This window comes from Mustela putorius, unplaced genomic scaffold (assembly GCF_011764305.1).
Source record: "Mustela putorius furo isolate JIRA1106 unplaced genomic scaffold, ASM1176430v1.1 tig00000421_pilon_pilon_pilon, whole genome shotgun sequence".
Taxonomy (NCBI): domain Eukaryota; kingdom Metazoa; phylum Chordata; class Mammalia; order Carnivora; family Mustelidae; genus Mustela; species Mustela putorius.
Window position 1 is genome coordinate 3,654,390 of NW_025421375.1, and position 23,019 is coordinate 3,677,408.

Here is a 23,019-nt window from a genome sequence, read left to right on the forward strand (position 1 = left end):
TGGGACATTTCTTGACTTGACTTTCTAATCTTCTTATTGAATATTTTCCTTTTTTTTTTTTAATTTTTAAATTTTTTTTTTAAAAGATTTTATTTATTCATTTTACAGAGAGAGATCACAAGTATACTGAGAGGCAGGCAGAGAGAGAGAGGGAAGCAGGCTCCCTGCTGAGCAGAGAGCCCGATGCGGGACTCGATCCCAGGACCCTGGGATCATGACCCGTCCTTTTCATTTTTAATTTCTGAGAGCTCTTGTTCTCTGTACTGTTTTTTTTTTTAATAGCATCCTGTTCCTATGACTACTGTATTCATTTGTTTGTTCAGTAAGTATTTATGGAGAGTATTAGGCACACTTTTTGGTGCTTGAGGCATTAGCAGCAAACAAAACAAAGTCTCTTCCCTCTTGAAGCTGACGCTCTAGTTAGGGAGAATCACACATTAAATGAAACAAAGCATGATAAGCCCTGTGGAGAGTAATAAAGCAGACTAGGGTTGGGGTGCTTGGGTGGCTCAGTCCGTTGAGTGCCTGGCTCTTGGTTTCAGCTCAGGTCATGAACTCAAGGTCGTGAGATCGAGCCTTGTCGGGCTCCATGTTCAGCCTAGAGTCTGCTTGTGATTCTCTCCCTCTCTCTTTGTCCCTCCCTCCAACTCTCTCTCAAATAAATAAATAACTCATAAAAAATAAAGCAGACTAGGGGAAGTAATGAGTGATGAGACAGGTGGGTTACCCTTTTGTTAGTGGTCATAGAGGGCTGACTTGATAAGATGGCGTTTGAATAGAGACCCAGGGAAAGAAAGGGACAGCCATGTGGATATCTGGAGGAAGAGCATTTTGGGTAGAAGCTATAGAAAGTGCAAAGGCCATGAGATGTGAGTGTGCTTGGAAGGTTTGAGGAATAGCAAGTAGGGCATTGCAACTGAAATGGAAAGGCTATAGGATAGACAGAATGGTAGGCAGATTTTACAGTCTTGATGATCTTCTGTAATTCATTGTAAGAACTTTGAGTGAGATGAAAGCCATTGGAAGGTTTTGAATGGAGGCCTGACATGCTTCCTGTTTTTTGTTTTAAAAGCATCTTTCTGTATATTCTTTGGAGAATAGATTGTAAGATACCATTTAGGAGACTATTATATTTACCTTGATGAGATATATAGTGTAGAGGAGTTTGGATTTGTATGTATTTTGGAAGATAGAACCAATAGAATTTGCAGATCAGTTGGACCTGGCTTGTGAGCAAAAAGGAGGCAGTAAAGGATAACGCCAAAGATTTTGCCATGAGCAAATGGGCGAATGGCATTGCCATTTACTCAACTGGCAAAGAAGGCAAGTGGCATGGATTTGGGAGAGGTCAGGAATTTGCTTTAGGTATGATACATTGGCATGCCTGGTAGCCATTCACATGGAGATGTGGAATAGACAGTTGAATACGAGTATGGGGCTTCAGGAAGCATTACTGTAGGATGATAGGGATATTTATATATTTCATTGCACAGTTTTGAGTGTCATAATCTGTAGGTCTTCTCTGCGTTTCTGTAGTTTCTGCAGAGTGCTTTGCTATTTTGTCTTTGGTGGTTATAACATAGAAGAAGGACATCGAGAAAGAATCTGCATATCATACTGTTCGGTACCCAGACTTTCCCCTCGTTTCAGCCTTGTGTACCCCTCGCCCCTCACCCCTCTCTGTGTATCCCTGTGTGCAGCCTCTGGTTCAGATTCACATCTTCCAGATAATAAACCTCCAGTTTGTGTAGTGGTTAAGAAACGGTTGTTGTTTGACTGCTTGGCGTGGTTGTGGGCATCTGGAGGTTAAACTTCTCATACTGATGGTATTAAAATATCTTTATTAAGATATAACTTACATGCTGTAAATTTACCCATTTATAATGTATAATTCAGTGATTTTTAGTGTACTCATAGAGTTGTGCAACCATTACCACAGTCAATTTTAGGACATTTTTATCACCTCAGGAAAAAACCCCATACCATTAGCCATGACTCTCCTGTTCCCCCATTTCTCTCAGCCCTAAACAACTGCTAATCTGCTTTCTGCCTCTATAGGTTTGCCTATCTTGGACATTTCCTATTAATGTAATCATACAACGTGTGAGCTTTGTGGTTGACTTTTTTCAGTTAGCATGTTTCCAAGATATCCATGTTGTATCTGGTATCAGGACTTCATTCCTTTTTAATACTGAATAATATTCTGCTGTATTATACACCACATTTTGTGTGTCCATTTCTCAGTTGATAGGCATTTGTGTTATTTTCACTTTTCAGCTATTATGAATAATGCCTCTGAACATTCGTATATGGGTTTTCGTGTGAACATGTTTTCAGTTCTCTTGGGTCTATACCTAGGCGCAGAATTGCTGGGTCATGTGATAATCCTGTGTTCAATTTTTTGAGGAACTCTCGGACTATTTTAGACAGTGGTGCACTGTTTTACATTCCACCAGCAATGCATGAGGGTTCCAATTTCTCCAGGTCCTCACCAATACTTGTTACAATCAGTTTTTCAATGATAGCCTCCCTAGTTGGTGTATAGTGGTATGTCATTTTGGTCTTGGCTTTCATTTCTCTAATGAAATTGGCCATTTGTATGTTATTGGAGAAATACATATTATGATTCACTGTCCATTTTAATGGGTTATTTGTACCATGTGAATGTAAGATGTTAATAATAGGGGAAACTTGGTGTGGGGTGTATAGGAACTCTCCATAATAATGCCAAGCATGAACTTGGCAAAGGTAAAATGACTCACACTGTTAAAATACATGGCCTAATTTTATGTAAAGTCAGAGAAAAAATAAAAGACTAGATTATATTCTACATAATATTTTTAGTTTATTTATCACTTGTGATGAACCTTTTTTTAGGCCAATAAATTTAGGAATGTATCATCATTTAAAAATATTATGTGGTGAGGTGCTTGGACTCTTGATTTCAACTCAGGTCATGATCTTAGCATCTTGAGATTGAGCCCTGCATCAGGCTCCACTCTGGACATGGAGCCTGCTTGAGATTCTCTCTCTCCCTCCTCCACCCCTCTTCTTTGCTTGGGCACATATGTGAGCATATGTTACTCTGTCTCTTAAAAAAAAATGTTGTACATGGATGGCCCATTAAAACATTAGAATAAAGTCCAAATATACTTAGAATTAAAAACCTCATTTAGAAGTCATTTTTAGGATGCTATGCAACCTTATGATCATCACTAAACACATTTTAATTCCTTACAGGTTTGAAGAAGTAATAGGTAACAGTGATTTCTTTTTCATTGATAAAATTTTTATTAAGCCAGTTTTGACTGAATTGAGGAAATGTCTAATGTCTAAACTTTAGGATTTATTTTTGGATAACTCAATATTGATATTTTTCTTTGTAAAATATTTGCCCCGATTTCTCTTCTTATTGATTGATGTTATAAACATCAAATCGTTTTAGACTAGTTTTACTTTGTGGTTCTTCTTAGCTGTTCTGTAATTACTTTTGGTAATACCAGGTCTCTGCTTTTAGAGAATTTGAAGCTTTGAAAGGTAGTCTAGGTAGTCTCAATTTTTATTCTATTTATAGGAATTTTATAAGTGGACTTGTATAGTCCTCTGACTCATTTATAATTCTTCATATGTAGACACCTTTCAAAATTTTGCTTTTTTTTTTTTTTTTCTTGCATGCCTGGGTGGCTCAGTTAGTTAAGTATCTGCTTTCGGCTCAAGTCATGATCCCAGGGTCCTGGGATCGAGTCCTGCATCAGGTGCTTTGCTCAATGGGGAGCCTGTTTCTTCCTCTGCCTGCTGCTCCCCCTGCTTGTGCTCTCTCTCTCTGACAAATAAACAGAATCTTAAAAAATTTTTTGCTTTATATTTAAGTGAATGTATCTTGTCTTGGCTCTTGGCCGGATGATGACACAGTGAAAAAGAAGTTAAAGAGGATTTTATGCTAGTTTTGCATTTAGTTGTGGAAGCATTAACTACTAGTAATTCTAGGGACTTAAGTAACTGTCAGCGGTATTCTTAAAAAAAGAATTGCTATAAGATACATGAAATATAAGGATTAATATGAGATCCTTATAATGAGATAATAATGTTAGTAAGGATAATAGAAGAAAACTGTTAATGTTTTAATTTAATAGAACACATTATTTAATGTCAGTAATATCAGAGTAAAGCAACTAGCATAATAGACATGTAGCCCAATCATTGTTTTAAATTTTAGTGAAGCTTTTTAACAGTTGCATTTCATGGGCGCCTGGGTGGCTCAGTGGGTTAAGCCATTGCCTTCGGCTTGGGTCATGATCTCAGGGTCCTGGGATCGAGTCCCACATCGGGCTCTCTGCTCAGCAGGGAGCCTGCTTCCTCCCCTCTCTCTCTCTCTGCCTGCCTCTCTGCCTACTTGTGATTTCTCTCTGTCAAATAAATAAATAAAATCTTTAAAAAAAAAAAAAAAGTTGCATTTCATGAAATGGATTTCTTAATGTGCCTGGACCAAAGCTGTATGTTTGTGTGTGTGTGTGTGTGTGTGTGTGTGTAGTATAAGATATATATAATATATAAAAATATATATTTTAATAAACATATAAATAATTTTATAAATAAGTATTTATAAATAAATATATAAAATTTATATAATAAATATATGCAAATACACATATAAACATATATATAAATATATATGATTTGTATTTTTAAAAAATCTGATAAACTGTATACCATTGTGTGGCTTAATCATCTTAACACAGATCAATGGTTTCTGAGATTTAAAAAAAGAAAGCAAACTCCCAATCCAATTTTATAAAAATGGTGCTGGATACCACAGAACCAAGGGAAAAGTGAACTGGAAAAAGGAATATCTGTGGCTTTTATAAACCTCTTTTACAACTAGGGGAGGTTTTTTTTTTTATCATGGGAAATAAGCTTAACTCAATAAGAAAAGAGAAAAGAGAAGATGCAAACCTAATAGTAAGGACTGAGGAATCTTGCGAAGATTACAGTGGAGAGAGTACTGGCTGCAAATAAATTCTGAATTGCTTCTGTCAGTCATGTTCTGTATTACAGTAACGAAGGCAGGGTAGAATGTAGCTTTTTCCTCTGTACGTAGACTATACTCAAGTGAAAAAGGAAAAGAAAAATGACCACGTTTCCTATTGTTTGTGAAGCCAGCCTCATCTGATTTCACTTGTTCAAGCCACCATGTGTTTGTAGGAATTATTTTTCAACACCTATTTGTGTCAATTACTACTTACCAAATGGGTAAATGATGAAATCACCTGGGTAATAAAGTTGTGCTTAGAAGTATTAGACATTTTTGTATTTATGTTTATAACAGACTTTAAAATAGGGAGTTTATTAAAAAATTTGTTAAATACTGGAGTTTTTGTTGCCAGGAGAGCTAAAGACAATTTTTAGAGAGGCTAAATTGATTTATGGCGAGAATTTGTGTCCTGTAAATTCTGAAATTTCCTATTTTCATTTTTTATGGTTCCTTTTATTATACCCAATAGTAATAAAAGCTCTTTTTTTCCATTATACTGTTTTACAGTCTGGGTGATAGACTTCATTATTCATTCCTGGTAAATAAAAATTCACTGTATTCTCCAGTTTATACCTCTAGTCAGGTTGTCTCAGATGTCTGTTCTGAAACTGTTAAAGCCCTGGTTGTTGCTGCCCTCACTGAATATCTTTGAGGTTAACTGCAAAGTCAACCACAGCTGAGATGATGCGCATGGGCCGCTCTAAATATTGGTACATTTTACTATTTCTTGAAACTGCTGTGTAGTTTTATTTATTCTTAAATTAAAATACATCCAACATGGGGCTTGAATTCAGTATCCCAAGATCAAGAGTTGCTGCCTTGCTGACTGAGCCAACCAGCTGCCCCCAGGATAATAAATCATAAAGGACTCATAGATTTTCTTTGCTACTGTCTTTCAATACATGACTCAGTTTAAGTGATGTGATATTATGGTGCTTCTCTTGTCCAGATACTTGTCAAATACTTTGAGACTTTGACCCTTTAAGATTTTTTTTTTTGTTCTATAATAAAAAATACTTTGGGATCTTCACTTTACAGTCTTGAAATACAATGGCTGCTCTTTATTCCCCCCACACAGATAGGAATAAGTATTGTAATTAATTGTTAACAAACATATAATAAATTATTTACAGTAACCTATAGCAAAATATACTTACTATTAAATTTTAACAATTCATTTCCTTAGAATTACCTTTCTGAGGGTGGATTATTACTATATTGGTTACTGTGAAAGTGTCCATTGATGGGAAATATCAGGTGATAAAATCTGGAAAAACAGTTAAATAAACAGCCACTTTCTATTTATACAGCTGTTGACATTCTGCGGTAAACTTTGCACAGCTGTTTTGGAAACAGTGCTATGTAACACACTACTGAGAAATCTCTAGGATGCACTTCTGTGATATGTCCTCCCCTGTTTTTCTTGTGCGTTTTAGTGGACGAAATTTTGTGTATTCAAGTTTTGCTGCTTGACCGATTCCTTTAAGTTCACTTATATTCTCTGAGCTAGATCTGTTCTGTTTTGAGGAGGAAATAATGTCATTGGAGGTGTTCTTTGGCCCAGTCCTTCAGCAGCATACACATCTGTTTTCATAACTTTTGTGAAACTTTTGGAACAGGCCTGTGGAAGCCAGGGCAGCAGATGTGGCGTGAGGAACAAACGAGGTCTGGATATGTTTTGTTAGTTCTGCTGCTGAATCGGATTGGCAGCTTCTACCCTGTGTTATGATAAAATAACGAGTAACAAAGGATGGAACAGGAGACATCCTTCTGTATATTACCTTCTTCAAAGAATAAATGCCCCCTTTCTTAAATGGAGTAGATTATCTAATTGGGCTTAACATGATTTAATGATATAAATCATGAAATAAAAATGAGATATAAATCATGAAATAAAAATCTCTTGGCAATATTTTGCAGTAGGAAAGGGGATGAAAATCAGCTAATAAATGATAAAATATGTGCTCATTTTGTGTTACGCAAAGAACTCCCTTGTTCATAACGTTGGGGAACAGATATAATATAGTATATTTGTATTCCAAGCAAACCTGTATATACTTAAATTGACCTGTGGTATATATGAATTTGTGTTGGATTTTGTATTTTAACCTGAATTCCATTATAATTTCTGCCCTTGCTTTGTTGATTACAGTATGATTGGATACTAATGAGACAGTTTATGATTCCACTGGCTCTCTTAGGCAGTACTACTGAAAAAAAATTTTTTGTGAACACTTTGATGTTCCGCTAGCACCCTCTGCTGGATATAAGAATTAATTCACCAGGCTAGAAGATTAAAAAAATATTTATTAGGAGGGCTTTAATTTAATTATGTCTGTCAACAAAGCCCATTCTTGGAAGGAGTTTGTTTAAAGATTTGAAAATTTTGTTGTTGACCTTATTGATTAATCAATAGTTTCAGAATAATAGTTTATAAAGTTGTTTTCTTCTGGACATTACATGCAAAGCAGGAAGGTATGAAAATAAAGATGTGATCTCTGGTTTATTATTTTAACCCATTTAGTTTTGGCCTAGGGAAAGAATAACAGAACCTCTTCTTGACTTTTGAAGTGAAAATCAGATAAATAATATGACATAACATACACATAAGAGATGAAAAGAAGACTTGGATTGTTGAATCTTTTATCAAGGAATGATAATATTCTGTATTTTAATAAAATGTAAGACTATTATTTTGATAAGAGAAGCTTTATGCATATGCTTTTTGGAATCTGAAAAGAAAATGAACATTGTTAGACTAGTTTCTTCCCTATATTTGTCTTTCTTAACTTTTTGCTTGTTCTGATTTTTTATTCTCCATGCCTACAGGTTATTTTCTTATCACTGGTTAGACTTCTTTTGACTTACAGAGTCTAAGGCAAGCATACTGAGAAGTCATTTTTAATTTTTTGAGATCAGGGACTTCATTTTGTAGGGTTTACATTTAAAAAGTTTGTTTTAAAGTAGTATTGGGCTTACCTAGAGTTATGCTCATTTTAATCTGGCTAAACATAATAATTTTTGTGCTAACATAGGTACCATGTTTTAGACCTAAAATCAATAGGGATCCCTTATTCTACGGACTTGAAGTCAGCATTTAGAGTGAATTATCAAGAAGCTTGATTTAGGTGGCTGTCACTACTTTGACATTTTCCTTCTTACACTCAGGATTCTTTGATCTTTTATTGAAATATATTTCACACATCATAACATTCATCCTATTAAAGTATACACTTGAGTAGTTTTTAGTATATTCACAAAGTTGTGCAACTATTCCCACTATCTAATTCCAGAATATTCTCATCATCCCAGTAAGAAACTCCGTGTTGATTAGCAGTCACTGCTCATTCCTCCCTCCCACCCTGGCTGCTGGCAACCACTTAACACACTTTCTATCCTTATGGATTTGCCTGTTTTGGACATTTCATATAAATGAAGTCATACAATAATACTTGGTCTTTTGTGTCTAGTTTCACTTAACATATGTCTTCAAGGCTCATCTATGTCATAGCATTTATTGGTACTTTTTTTTCCCGCTGAATACATTCCACTGTAGGAATATACCATATTTTGTTCAGTTGATGGACATTTAGGTTTTTTTCTACCTTTTGGCTATTACGAAAAATGCTCATATGAACATTTGTGTATAAGTCTTTATTTGAACATGTTATTATTTTGCTGGAATATATACCCAGGAGTAGAAATGCATGGTCATATGGTAATTGTTTAATTTTTTAAGAAACTGACAAACTGTTTTCCATAGTGGTGGCACCAATTTACATTCCCACCAGTAATGTAGGAGGTTTCCAATTTCTCTACATCCTCACCAATACTTACTACTTTCTATTTTTTAAAATTAAAAAAACACTAGCCTAGTGTGTGTGAAGATATATCTCTTTGTGGTTTGGGTGTGTATTTCTCTGATAGCTAATAATGTTATCCATCATTTCATATAATTATTGGCTATTTTTGTATCTTCTTTGGAGAAATGTCTATTCAAGCCCTTTACTAATTTGTTTATTTATTTATCTGAGAGAGAGAGAGTGAGTGAGAGGAGGGACGGGGGGAAGCAGGCACTTAACTGACTGAGCCACCAGGTGCCTCTACTCATTTTTTTAAAAAATTGAATTATTTATCTTTTTATTGTAAGAGTTTGTATATTCTGCATACTAGACTCTTATCAGATATATGATTATCTTCTCCTGTCCTCTAGGTTACCTTTTACTTTTTGATTAAGTTCTTTGATGCTCAAAATGTAAAATTTTGATGAAGTCTAATTTATCTATTTTTTTTTCTTTTGTTGCTCATGCTTTTGGTGTCATATTTCAGCATCTGTTGCCAAATCCGAGATCATGAATTCTGTTTTCTTCTAAGAGTTTCATGGTTTTTAGCTTTATATTTAGGCCATTGATCCTTTTGAATTCATATTTCTATATGTTGTGATGGAGGTTTACAAATTTATTTTTTTGCTTGTGTATATCCCATTGTCTCCGCACTGCTTAGTGAAAGTATGATTCTTTCTCATTGAATGGTCATGGCTCTCTTGTCAAAAATCTATTGACCATTGACACATGGGCTTATTTCTGGACTCCCAGTTCTTTTCTATGGATCTATATGTGTGTCCTTCTGCCAGTTCCACAGTGTTTTGATCATTGTAGCTTTGTAGTAGTATTAAAATCAAGAAATGTGAGTCTTCCGACTTTGTTCTTTCTTTTCAAGATGATCATGTTAACTTTCCGAGAAGTGCTTTAGTAAAATTATTTGGCTTTAATCCTGTGTTTTTCACACACTTATGATGATGAAATGGCCTTTTCATATCATAGCTAATCATATCCCATGGGACTAATATTTGGTATGAAACATGTTTTGAGAAAGTAGAGGTGAATATGAAGGCAATATTTGCTTTGATTATCTTAATATTTAATGATATAGGTAGGAATTGATTGATTTAAACTCCCAGCTTCCCACTGACTTTTTCTGCTTAGCCATGAATTGCTTAATTCATTCTAATGATTTTTTGTCATCAAAATAGAATTTTGTTAGGTAAATAATGATACCAGCACCATACTTTCCCACCATACTTCCTTTGTTTTTGTTTAAAAATTTTTTCAGTATGGAAAATTTAAATCATGCATGAAAGTAGAGAGAATACCAAAATGAGCTGCATGTGCCTATCGCTCAGCTTTAACATTAGATCAACTAATGGCCAATATTATTTAATGAATATCAACTTCCTCTTGTAATGCCCACCTTGATTATTTTAAAGCAAATCCAAATATCATATAATTTCATCCATGAACATTGTAGTATATATTTCAAAAGGTAAGAGTTTAAAAAAATACCAATTTAAAAAAATATTTTTTTAAAGTAAGTTTTATGCCCAATGTGGGGCTGAACTCATGACCTTGAGATCAAGAGTTGTATTATCTATCAACTGAGACAGCCAAACACCTCAATACCAATTATAGTTATACCTAAAAAAGTACTAATAACTCCTTAGTTTTAAATTTTTCATTACAAGATTTTTTGAATCTTGAGTTATAATATTTGATAATATATGAATATTTACTAGTTTCATCTTTCAGTGGAATGCCTGTTATTTCAAAATACTCTAGTAGTATAGGATATAAGTGTCAGATTTTACCTTTAAAGATGTTATACTCTACTAACTGAAAATATGAATTTATAGTTTTGGATTTAAATTATCTTTAGACCCAAAAGATCACATTTAGACTTACTGCTTTGTTTGCCTTCTAGAAAAAAAGTCTGTGTAGTAACTCATTAAGGATGAATTAACTCATTAACAAATATGATTGACAGGGTTGCAAAATCTAAGTAAAGCAAATAAGTCAGTGTAAAAAATATTATGTGAATTTCATATTTTAAAACACAGAGTGATTGAATCCTGAAGCAAAATTGCTTCTTGACTATGAAGGCCATTAGTGGCAAGAGGTATCTACAAAGGTCTCTAGAGAAGAAGGGATATTTGTGTTTATGCTCTACTCTATAATGAGATATTATGGGAATCTGTTTTGCTCGAGGAAAGGTGTAGTCATTTCTTACTTATTCACATATGGCTTGCTTAATTTATGAATTATCCAGTTTTTGCTTATGCTCCTTCTTTCTGTGATTCTATAAAAAAAATTGTGGAAGGAAAGAGGAAAAAGCAATTAATCAAGTTGTGCATTAAAAAAAAAAAAACTTCAGCTTAAGCTAAATGATAAAGTAAATATAATTAATAGAAACTTACTTCTTGTCCAGATTTTACTTGAAAAGGAAATGAAATTAGTAATGCCTTACTCCATCACTGTTGAGCCATCCTTATTTGACAGACGGGACTTTAGGCATGGTTTTCTTTGCTACTGTTATCCTGAGACATCTGCAATGGGGGGGGTCCCTGTAACCCCACTTGCCCAGCCCCCACCAGGCTTTTGGCCATGACCATTTCCTCTTTGAGACTAGGAATCCAGTGCTTCCCATGGTTGCATTTTCTCAACAGAAATGGCTTTCAGAAATAAAGCTTCTGACTTCTAATCCTGGCCAGAAGTTGACTCTTGCCTGAAAATTGATAAATTGGACTTAAGGATAATGAAAACTTCTGTTTCATGAAAGACGCTTTTAATGGTATGAAGAGACAAGCTGTAGACTTGGAGTAAATATTTGCAAATCACATATCCAGTAAATGACTTGTATGCAGATCATATAAACTCTTAAAACTCAATAATAAGAAAAATAACAGGGGCGTGTGGGTGGCTCAGTCAGTTAAGGGTCTGCCTTTGGCTCAGGTCATGATCCCAGAGTCCTGGGATAGAGCCCCTCGTCAGGCCCCATCCTGGTGAGGGAGTCTGCTTCTCTCTCTCTCTCTGCCTCTTACCCAGGCTTGTGCTCTCTCTCACACTATCTTTCTCTCTCAAATAAATGAATAAAATCTTGGGGGAAAAAAAGAAAACTACCCAATTAAAAATTGGAGAGAATGAAAAGACAACTGACAGAATGGGAGAAGATATTTACAAATGACATATCAGATAAAGAGGTAGTATCCAAAATCTATAAAGAACTTACCAAACTCAACAACCAAAGAACAAATAATCCAATCAAGAAATGGTCAGAGGACATGAACAGACATTTCTGCAAAGAAGACATCCAGATGGCCAACAGACACATGAAAAAATGCTCCACATCACTCAGCATCAGGGAAATACAAATCAAAACCACAATGAGATGCCACCTCACACCAGTCAGAATGGCTAAAATTAACAAGTCAAGAAATGACAGATGCTGGAGGGGATGCGGAGAGAGGGGAACCCTCCTACACTGTTGGTGGGAAAGCAAGCTGGTGCAACCACTCTGGAAAACAGTGTGGAGGTTCCTCAAAAAACTGAAAATAGAGCTACCCTATGACCCAGTGATTGCACTACTGGGTATATATCCCAAAGATACAAACATGGTGCTCCGAAGGGGCACGTGCACCCTAATGTTTATAGCAACAATGTCCACAATAGCCAAACTATGAAAAGAATCCAGATGTCCATCAACAAGATGAATGGATAAAGAAGAGGTGGTGTATATATACACAATGGAATACTATGCAGCCATCAAAAGAAATGAAATCTTGCCATTTGTGACGATGTGGATGGAACTAGAGGGTATTATGCTTAGCGAGATAAGTCAATCAGAGAAAGACAACTATCATATGATCTCCCTGATATGAGGAAGTGGAGATGCAATGTGAGGGGCTTGGGGGGTAGGAAAAGAAAAAAAATGAAAGAAGATGGGATTGGGAGGCAGACAAACCATAAAAGACTCAATCTCAAAAAACAGACTGAGGGTTGCTGGGGGTTAGAGGTGATGGCAGAGGGTGGTGGGGATATGGACATTGGGGAGGGTATGTGCTATGATGAGTGCTGTGAAATGTGTAAACCTGGCGATTCACAGACCTGTATCCCTGGGGATAAAAATATGTTATATGTTTAATTAAAAACTAAATAAAATTTTAAAAAATGCTAATACTAAAAAAAAAAAAAAAAGAAAAGAAAAGACATCCAGATGGCCAACAGACACATGAAAAAGTGTTCCACATCATTCGGCATCAGGGAACTACAAATCAAAACCAAAATGAGATACCAGTCAGAATGGCTAAAATTAACAAGTCAGGAAATGACAGATGTTGGTGAGGGTGCGGAGAAAGGGGAACCCTCCTACACTGTTGGTGGGAATGTAAGCTGGTGCAGCCACTCTGGAAGACAGTATGGAGGTTCCTCAAAAAGTTGAAAATAGAGCTACCCTGTGACCCAGCAGTCGCACTACTGGATATTTACCCCAGAGACACAGATGTAGTGATCTGAAGGGGCACATGCACCCAAATGTTTATAGCAGCAATGTCCACAATAGCCAAACTGTAGAAAGAACCTAGATGTCCATCAACAGATGAATGGATAAAGATGGAGAGATACATATATATACACACACACACACACATATATACATGTATACATACACACATGTATATATACATATATACATGTATATACACATATGTATATACACGTATATATGTGTATATGTATACATGTATATATACACATATACACACACATATATACACACACACACACACACATACACACAACGGAATACTATGCAGCCATCAAAGGAAACGAAATCTTGCCATTTGCAATGACGTGGATGGAACCAGAGGGTATTTTGCTACGTAAAATAAGTCTGAGAAAGATAGTTATCATATGATCTCTCTGATATGAGGAATTTGAGAGGCAGGGCAGGGGGTTGTGCGGGGTAGAAAAGGAAAAAAATGAAACAGGAGGGAGACAAACCATAAGAGACTCTTAATCTCAAGAAACAAACTTCGGGGTGCCTGGGTGGCTTAGTGGGTTAAAGCCGCTGCCTTCGGCTCAGGTCATGATCTCAGGGTCCTGGGATCGAGTCCCGCATCGGGCTCTCTGCTCGGCAGGGAGCCTGCTTCCTCCCCCTTCTCTCTGCCTGCCTCTCTGCCTACTTGATCTCTCTCTGTCAAGTAAATAAATAAAATCTTAAAAAAAAAAAAAAGAAACAAACTTAGGGTTGTTGGGGTGGGGGAATAGGGATAGGGTGGTTGGGTTATGGACATTGGGGAGGGCATGTGCTATGTATGGTAAGTGCTGTGAAATCTGTAAGCCTGATGAGTCACAGACCTGTACCTCTGGGGGCAAATAATACATTACATGTTAATAAAGGTAAAATAAAAATAAAAATAACAAAAAAAAAGTGGAGAGAAGATCTGAACAGATACTTCACCATAGAAGATATGCAAATGGTAAATAAATATTTGAGAAGATGTTCAATGGCATTAGTTATTAGAGAAATGCAAATTGAAACTGAAGTGAAATGCCATTACATGTCTATTTGAAGGTCTTAAATCCCCTCCTCCCCCAAAATGAAAAAACAAAAATTGACCATGCCAAGTGTTGGAGAGGATGTATAAAATTATAAGCAAGCTGGAAAAGTTTGGATGTTTCATAAAACATTAAACATACACCCACCATGTGACCCTGTCATTCTTCCCTTCACTTTATGGCTCTAAGAAATCAAAGTGTTATATAAACACTTGTATGTGAAGGCTCATAGCAGTTTCATTTGTAACAGCACAAACTGGAAACAAGGCAAATGTACATGAATTGGTGAACAGATAAATCAGTGTGGTGTCTCATCAACACAGTGAACACTTTAACAGTAAAAAGAAATAAGCTATCGATAAATGCAACCACATGGTGAATCTCAGAATAGTTATGCTGGGGGAAAGAAGCCAGGCAATAAAGAGTACACGCTGTATGACTCAACTTATATGAAATTCTGGAAAATACAAAGTGATCAGTAGTGACAAAAAGCAGATCAGTGGTTACTTGGTGGTGGGGATGGGGGTTGGTGAGAGCTGGATGAAGACGTTACCAAGAGATACAAGGAATCTTTTAGGGGTCTTGGGAATATTTCTTATCTTCATTATGGCAGTGATTCCATGGGTGTGCATGTATCTATCTATATAGATACATATAGATATACTTTTTTATAGATACACTTTTTTTTTTCAGATTTTATTTTATTTATTTGACAGAGAGAGACAGTGAGAGAGGGAATACAAGCCGGGGGGAGTGGGTGAGGGAGAAGCAAACTTTCTGCTGAGCCGGGAGCCCAATGAGGGGCTCGATCCCTCGACCCTGGGCTTATGACCTGAGCTGAAGGTGGATGCTTAACAACTGAGCCACCGAGGCGCGCACGTGTGTGTGTGTGTGTGTGTGTGTATAAAATTACACTCTTTTAAATATGTGCAGTTTATTATATATAGATTATATGTCAAAAAATTAAAAAAGCAAGGTCTGGAGCATTCTCCCCGAGCATGATTTTCACATGATTTTTTAATGTGCCTTTTACATTTATAGCCTCATTTTTTTATAGCCTCAAAAATGAGGCTATGGTAACCTAAAGTGTGATCCACATTCATGTTTTTTTTAAAAATCCTTAATTTTAATTCCAGTATAGTTTACATAGGGTGCTATGTTAGTTTCAGGTACAAAATCCAACAGTTCTATACATGACTCGGTGCTCATCATGAGTAAGTGTCCTCCTTCATCGTCATCACTTATTTTACCCGTCCTGGCTCCTACCTCTCCTCTGGTCACCCTCAGTTTGTTCTCTCTAGTCAAGTCTATTTTTTGGTTTGTCTCTCTCTCTCTTTTTTCCTTTGCTTATTTGTTTTGTTTCCTAAATTCGACGTACAAGTTAAGTCCTATGGTATTTGTTTTTTTCTAAGTGACTTATTTCATTAGCATTATTATACTCTCTAGCTCCATCCCTGTGGTGCAAAGATCTATGTCCACTTTAAATACCAATGTTTGTGAGTTTAAACTTTGAATTTGTTTTTAGGCAACTACTCTAAGAGTGAGGAAACTAGAAGAAAATATTGAAGCAGAGAGAGCAGCACATTTGGAATCAAAATTTAATTCTGAAATTATTCAGGTAAAATGTAAACAAAAATTCTTTTGTGTGGATTTTATTAAGTTGGGAAAAGGAGCATTCTGTTCAGACAGCTCAGGTTTACATTTAGAATGGGTAGCATAGGGGCACCTGGTGGGGCTCAGTCAGTCAAGGCCCTGACTCTGGATTTAGGCTCAGATCATGATCTCAAGGTCATGGGATCGAGCCCCATGAGGGGTTCTGAGCTCAGTGCAGAGTCTACATAGGATTCTCTCCTTCTTCCTTTGCCTCTCCCCCAGGCACTCTCTCTCTCTCTCTCTCTCTCTCTCAAATAAATAAATACAATTTAAAAAAAAGAATGGATATCATATTGTTAAGACACTAATTTTGCTATCAGGATATGGCTGAGCCTGGTTTTGTTAGAGGAGGGATTGGCACACTCTAGCCCACAGGCCATATCTCACCCAATGCCTATTCAAGGGGGTTTTGTCTTGTCTGTGGGGCTTTTGGGCTGTAGTGGCAAAGGGGGATGATTATAACAGAGACATTATGGCCTGCAAAGTCCAAAGTATTTACCATCTGGCCTGTAACAGAATGATTTGCTGATCAGAGTGTTCTTTTCATCAAGAGCCATGGGATGAATTTCTTTTTGCAAACATTTAAAAAATATGCACCTTCATTTATAGAGTGTATATCCTGTGCACACTGCTTGTCACTTGTATTAAGAGCTGAAGGTATAACGGCGAAGAAACGACTCTTGGAACTTACTTCCTTTATCTGAAATACTGTATATTTGTCTGCATCAGTATAGATATATAGATAAATGTATAGGTAGAAACATAAAATACTAAAATATAAAATGTTATGAAAGCATAATAAAGAAGGTTATATCTGAGAGGGGAATTAATTGAAGGAATCCTAAGCAAAGTGTCCTCCAGGTCTTAGAGAATGAGAAGTAATTTCTTTTTTTTTTTTTTTTAAGAATTTTATTTATTTGACAGAGAGATCACAAGTAGGCAGAGAGGCAGGCAGAGAGAGAGGAAGGGAAGCAGGCCCCTGCTGAGCAGAGAGCCCGATGTGGGACTCGATCCCAGGACCCTGAGATCATGACCTGAGCCGAAGGCAGTGGCTTAACCCACTGAGCCACCCAGGCACCCCGAGAAGTAATTTCTAAGGGAAGTGAAGGCATTCCAACAGGGGCTTGGCAAACTACTGCCCATGGACCATGTCTGGCCCATGGCCTGTGTTGTGTATAAAATTTCATATGAAGTTCCAGAAATCTAACGTCTTAGTTCATTAATTTTTTTTGAAGTAGGCTCCACACCCAGCATGGGGCTTGAACTCAGAACCCTGAGATCAAGAGTCACAAGCCCTCCTGACTGAGCCAGGTGCCCCTCAGTTCCTTAATTTAATTTGAATTATTTTTAAGATTTACACTTTTCCCTTATATTAAATTTTAATAAACTTTGCAAAATTATACCTTATTGTTTAAATGGGTCTTAATATAGGATGCAATTAAGCTTATAAGAATTATATAATAAAATTTTTAAAAATTTCTATCTTTAATGAAATGTCCCCCTTACCTGTAAAATTCTCAGGTCCATGTATTTGAGTGCATTTTGTATTTTAAGCAAACTTGTGCAAGCTAAGCCTGGATCCCAATGAGGGGCTTGAGCTCATGACCCTGAGATCAAGACCAGAGCTGAGATCAAGAGTTAAACACTTAACTGACTGAGTAACCCAAGTGCCCCTACCTTTTTTTTTAAATGATTGAATCACCCAAAATGGCATCAATAAGCAATAAGCCTAAAGTTTTAAATTTATGAAGGAAGTATAATTCCAAATTAAGTTTTTCAATGTAGTTATAATTTATACCTGGGGATATATAGTTATTAGCTACAAAAATAAAGATTATTACATGTATATTTTTTATTAAAATTTATATTTGATATTTAACTCCACATTATGATGCAGAAAAAAGCCAAAGTTTATATTTGACCCATATATCTATAAATATTGACAAGTATTTTCAGTGAGGTACATCTAGTAAAATTCAGTTTCAGATTAGTTTAAAAGCAAATGAGACCACTAAATAGTTGTAATTAATCACCATCTCTTAGCTTAAACTGTAGTTAAATGTATGTTTGAAATATGTTGTTAAATTTATTCTCATAAAAATGAGAAAATAGAATCAAAGAGTTGACTCAGAATTATTAATTTGAAGCTGACTTCTCTTTCAGTTGGCTTGGTTTATCATTTGTGATTGAGTGTGCTTATTTTCTGAAAGAAGATAGCAATGCAGACAGAAGAAAATGTTTTCTAGATCTATTATTTCACTTGTCAACATTGGATTCAGACAAAACAGCAAAGAAAGATAAAATTTAAAAGACCAAATTTGAAAATTTACCAAGCTGTATCTCCAGCTCTATTCTGTGTCCTTACTTTAGTGTAAGAATGTTTTGATTATTCCAAAATATTTTTGAAGAATTACAAATAATAATTTCTGGTGCTTACTGTTTGTATGGATTGATTTACAAAACAATTTCCTGTTGTTCTAGGCTTCTTTTCTTGGTGACTTCATCTTTCTTACCTCGGATTGGCTTTTGCCCTCCCCAGGAGGCTTGTTCTTAGCTTTCCTCTGATTTTATGGCCCTTTGTGCCTGTTTCTGTGATAGGAAACACCACATTCTGTCATGATCTCTCCTCTCCTAAAGACTAGGAGCTCCTCGAAACTAGGACTGTGTATTTTCGTGATTATTGTATATCTTGAGCACTAGCTCACTGCCTGGCACATATTAAGTACTGAATAAATATTTATCCAAAAATTTATTAAATAAACATATATACATATGTAATATTAAATATATATTAGATGAATATTATCTCATTAGATCTTTGTAATAACCCTGTAGGTAGTCTGTTTGTTATTATTATTACCACCATTATTTATTGTTTACAGATGAGGAACCTCTGGCCTTTGGAGTTTTAGTAATATACTACAGGTCACAAAAGTTTGTAGAGCTGTGAGCTTTATGGTTCTGAAGCCCATATTCTATTTAGTGTAAAACATTTTCTACCACTCCCCACTTTTTCTGGCCCTAGCAGTCTATTTTTTAGTTTTTAAATTTAATTTTCTGAAAAAGGTAAAATATCCACCTGTTCAAAAATCCAAACAATATTAAATGATCGAGAACTCTTGCTTTCACTCCTATTGCTCCTTTTGCTCCACCATGTTGCCTGCTACTTAATTTTTCCCACTTGTTTACCCAAAATATAGCATACTGTATACACTGATGTGGACGTTGCTTTTTCAGTCTGTGTTAACACCACGTGGAGAGCCACATGGAGAGCTTCCTTTTCAAAAGTTGTTTTACAGCTTTTTTTTATAGCTACATGTTATTCTTTAATGGGAATGTAATTGTTTATCTGTTCTACTGTCGATGTTTATGTAGAATCTATCAAAGTGTTTTATTATGTAAAGTTTCAAGTATATGCAGAAGTAGAGAGAATGGTACAATGGGCTCCCCCCCACCCCCTCACCGCTCCCCCCATCTACTCCTCAGCCCCATAGCATTTTGAAGCAAATCCTAGATATCATATAACTACACTCATTAATATTTTAGTCAAATAGTATTATTTGGTAATATAAGTAATAAAAACAAGTAATACAAGTTTTACTTTTCTATAGTAAAAAATCTCTAGGAATAAAAAAGATGTTAACTTTCATGGGCTTCTAAACATGGGACTGTAATGATGTTTCTCATAAGAGGGGAAGGCTATTTCCCTTTTGTTTCCTCAAACCACTAGTTTCATTATGTTTTATAAAAGAAGTCTCCAAATGGAATAGTAGGTCAAAATTCAGCACTTTGATCAGGCATTTCCAGAGCACAGTTAACTATTCTTCCCCTCTTCCTCCCTTCCATTAAACACGTTGAGAAAGGGAATACACTGTCTTTTGTTTATTTTCCTTTTTAAACCAAAGCAGAAAGGAAGAAGTGTTTGGATGAATGATAAACTGCTGCTAATAAAGAGCTCTATTCAGTCTGACTAGCCTTTGAAGCTAGCATTTCCTTGCTCGTTTTAACTACTTCTCTGTCATCTGGCAGTTACGGATTCGAGACCTTGAAGGCGCTTTGCAGGTGGAAAAGGCCAGCCAAGCAGAAGCTGTTGCAGATTTGGAAATGATCAAGAATGAATTCAAAGAAGTTGAAAGTGCATATGAGCGAGAAAAGCATAACGCGCAAGAGAGCTTTGCAAAACTGAGTTTGTAAGTGTTTTATTGTAGAATTCTTTATAAAGAATTTATGAAGCTTACATGAGTATGACGGTGTAGTATTTTAGATATAGCTCTCATTAGTGTCTGTGCTAGATTGCAGATAAATGATTTCATAAAACATACCTAGAATTCTCTGTATAGGTAAACATGGAAATGCTTTTTTTGGCTTTTGAAGTATAATGGCTATTCCATGTAGTCTCTGAAGTGCAGTTTTTACACTAGAGAGTAAATGTGTTAATGTATTTTGTATTTATTGATATAATACAGTATCTTAAAGATCTTGATTTCTAGGCCACCTAAAAAAAGGTCTATATGGAGATGGGCTAATGTTTGAGATTTTCTCATACTACAGAAATAATAGTAGGGGCTAATAGCACTCTTTGCTCACCTGCTTTCTAGCATTGCATGATTTCATTCAATTTATAGAACACACCATGAGGTAGCTGCTCCTTTAATCCTTATTTTACAGATGTGAAAATAGAGGCTTAATGGGGACACGCAACTAGTAAGTGGTTTTTGACTCCTCCTGATTTTAATGTTTTTCAATTCAAAAGCCTTTCATCTGGAATGTTCTGTGGGATGCTTTAAAAAGTTTATAATTCTTTAATATGTTTCCAAAAAATTTGATAGGAGATATTCTAAACCATTTCTTCCTATAGGCTGGAATGCATACCACCATTGGTACATGACATGATAATAGGTTGCAACATTAGAGTTATGTATTTATATTTAATGTTAGTTTGTCTATGACAAATAGATAATGGTTTCCCACTTACAATAACAATATCAAGGTTTATCTTAAAATACTTCATTTAACTTAAGAAATGAATTAAAGTATTATTAAATAGTAGTGATTATTATGGGTGTGGCAAAATCATAAATATGACGCTTGAAAGACTGACTTGAAAAAATGATGTTGAAAAACAGACTCAAAGTGGATGAAAGACCTAAGTGTGAGACAGGAATCCATCAAAATCTTAGAGGAGCACAGAGACAGCCACCTCTGTGACCTTGGCCACAGTAACTTCTGGCTAGATACATCTCCAAAGGTAAAGGAAACAAAGGCAAAAATGAACCATATGGACTTCATCAAGGTAAAAAGCTTTTGCAGAGCAAAGGAAACAGTTGACAAAACCAAGACAAAGGACAGAGTGGGAAAAGAAATGTGCAAATGTCTTATCAGATAAAGGGCTAGTATCTAAAATGTATAACGAACTTCTCAAACATCTGAAGAATAAGTAATCCAATCAAGAAATGGGCAGAAGACATGAACAGACATTTCTACAAAGAAGATATCCAGATGGCCAACAAACATATGAAAAAATGCTCAACATCACTCAGCATCAGGGAAATAAAAATCAAAACCACAATAAGATAGCACACCTCACACCAGTCAGAATGGCTAAAATTAATAAGTCAGGAAACGACGGAGTTGGAGAGGATGTGGAGGAAGGGGAACCCTCTTAACACTGTTGGTGGGAATGCAAGCTGGTGCAGCCACTCTGGAAAACAGTATGGAGGTTCCTCAAAAAGTTGAAAATAGAGCTATCTAATGACCCAGCAATAGCATTACTGGGTATTTATCTCAAAGATACACATGTAGTGGTCCAAAGGGGCACGTGCACCCCAATGTTTACAGCAGCAGTGTCTACAATAGCTAAACTGTAGAAAGAACCTAGATGTTCATTGACAGATGAATGGATAAAAAAGTTGTAGTGTATATATATAAAATGAAATACTATTCATCCATCAAAAAAATTAAATCTTGCCATTTGCAATGACGTGGTTGGAGCTAGAGGGTATTTTGCTAAGCAAAATAAGTCAGATAAAGACAGTTATCATATGATCTCAGTCATATGTGGAATTTGAAAAACAAAACAGGATCATAGGGGAAGAGAGGGAAAAATAAAACAAGACGAAATCAGAGAGGGAGACAAACCATAAAAGTCTCTCAATCCTAGGAAACAAACAAGGTTGCTGAGTGGGAGGGGGTGGGGGGATGGGGTAACTGGGTGGTGGACATTAAGGAGGGCATGTGATGTAATGAGCACTGGGTGTTCTGTAAGACTGATGAATCACTGACCTCTATCTCTGAAACCAGTAACGCATTATATGCTAATTAATTGAATTTAAATTATTATTATTATTTTAAGATTTTATTTATTTATCAGAGAGGGGGGGGGGAGAGCGAGCACAGGCAGACAGAATGGCAGGCAGAGGCAGAGGGAGAAGCAGGCTCCCTGCTGTGCAAGGAGCCTGATGTGGGACTCGATCCCAAGACGCTGGGATCATGACCTGAGCCGAAGGCAGCTGCTTAACCAACTGAGCCACCCAGGCGTCCCAATTGAATTTAAATTAAAAAAAGAGACCGATGTTGAAAAATTTAAAATCTCTGAGATTACTTTTAAAAATTTTATTTATTTATTTGACAGACAGAGATCACAGGTAGGCAGAGAGGCAGGCAGAGAGAGAGGAAGAAGCAGTCTCCCTGCTGAGCAGAGAGCCCAATGTGGGGCTCGATCCCAGGACCCTGGGATCATGACCTGAGCCGAAGGCAGAGGCTTTAACCCACTGAGCCACCCAGACACCCTGAGATTACTTTTAGTAGTAATGCTTATAATATTTTAAACCAGGAATTCTTTATTTTTTTCCCCAAGATTTTATGTATTTATTAGAGTGAGAGAGAGAGAGCATAGGCACAAGCAGGGGGAGAGGGATAAAAGGAGAGGGATCACCAGATTCCTTA

At 36.1% G+C, this 23,019-nt stretch overlaps 1 protein-coding gene across 1 annotated transcript in view; it reads left to right on the forward strand.

Moving 5' to 3' along the window:
- CCDC171 (coiled-coil domain containing 171) overlaps positions 1-23,019 on the forward strand; it is a 299,006-nt gene that overhangs the window by 53,071 nt on the left and 222,916 nt on the right. The window contains 2 exon segments of the mRNA XM_013063104.2: positions 15,947-16,039; positions 20,104-20,264. Coding sequence (XP_012918558.2) covers positions 15,947-16,039; positions 20,104-20,264 — 254 coding nt within the window.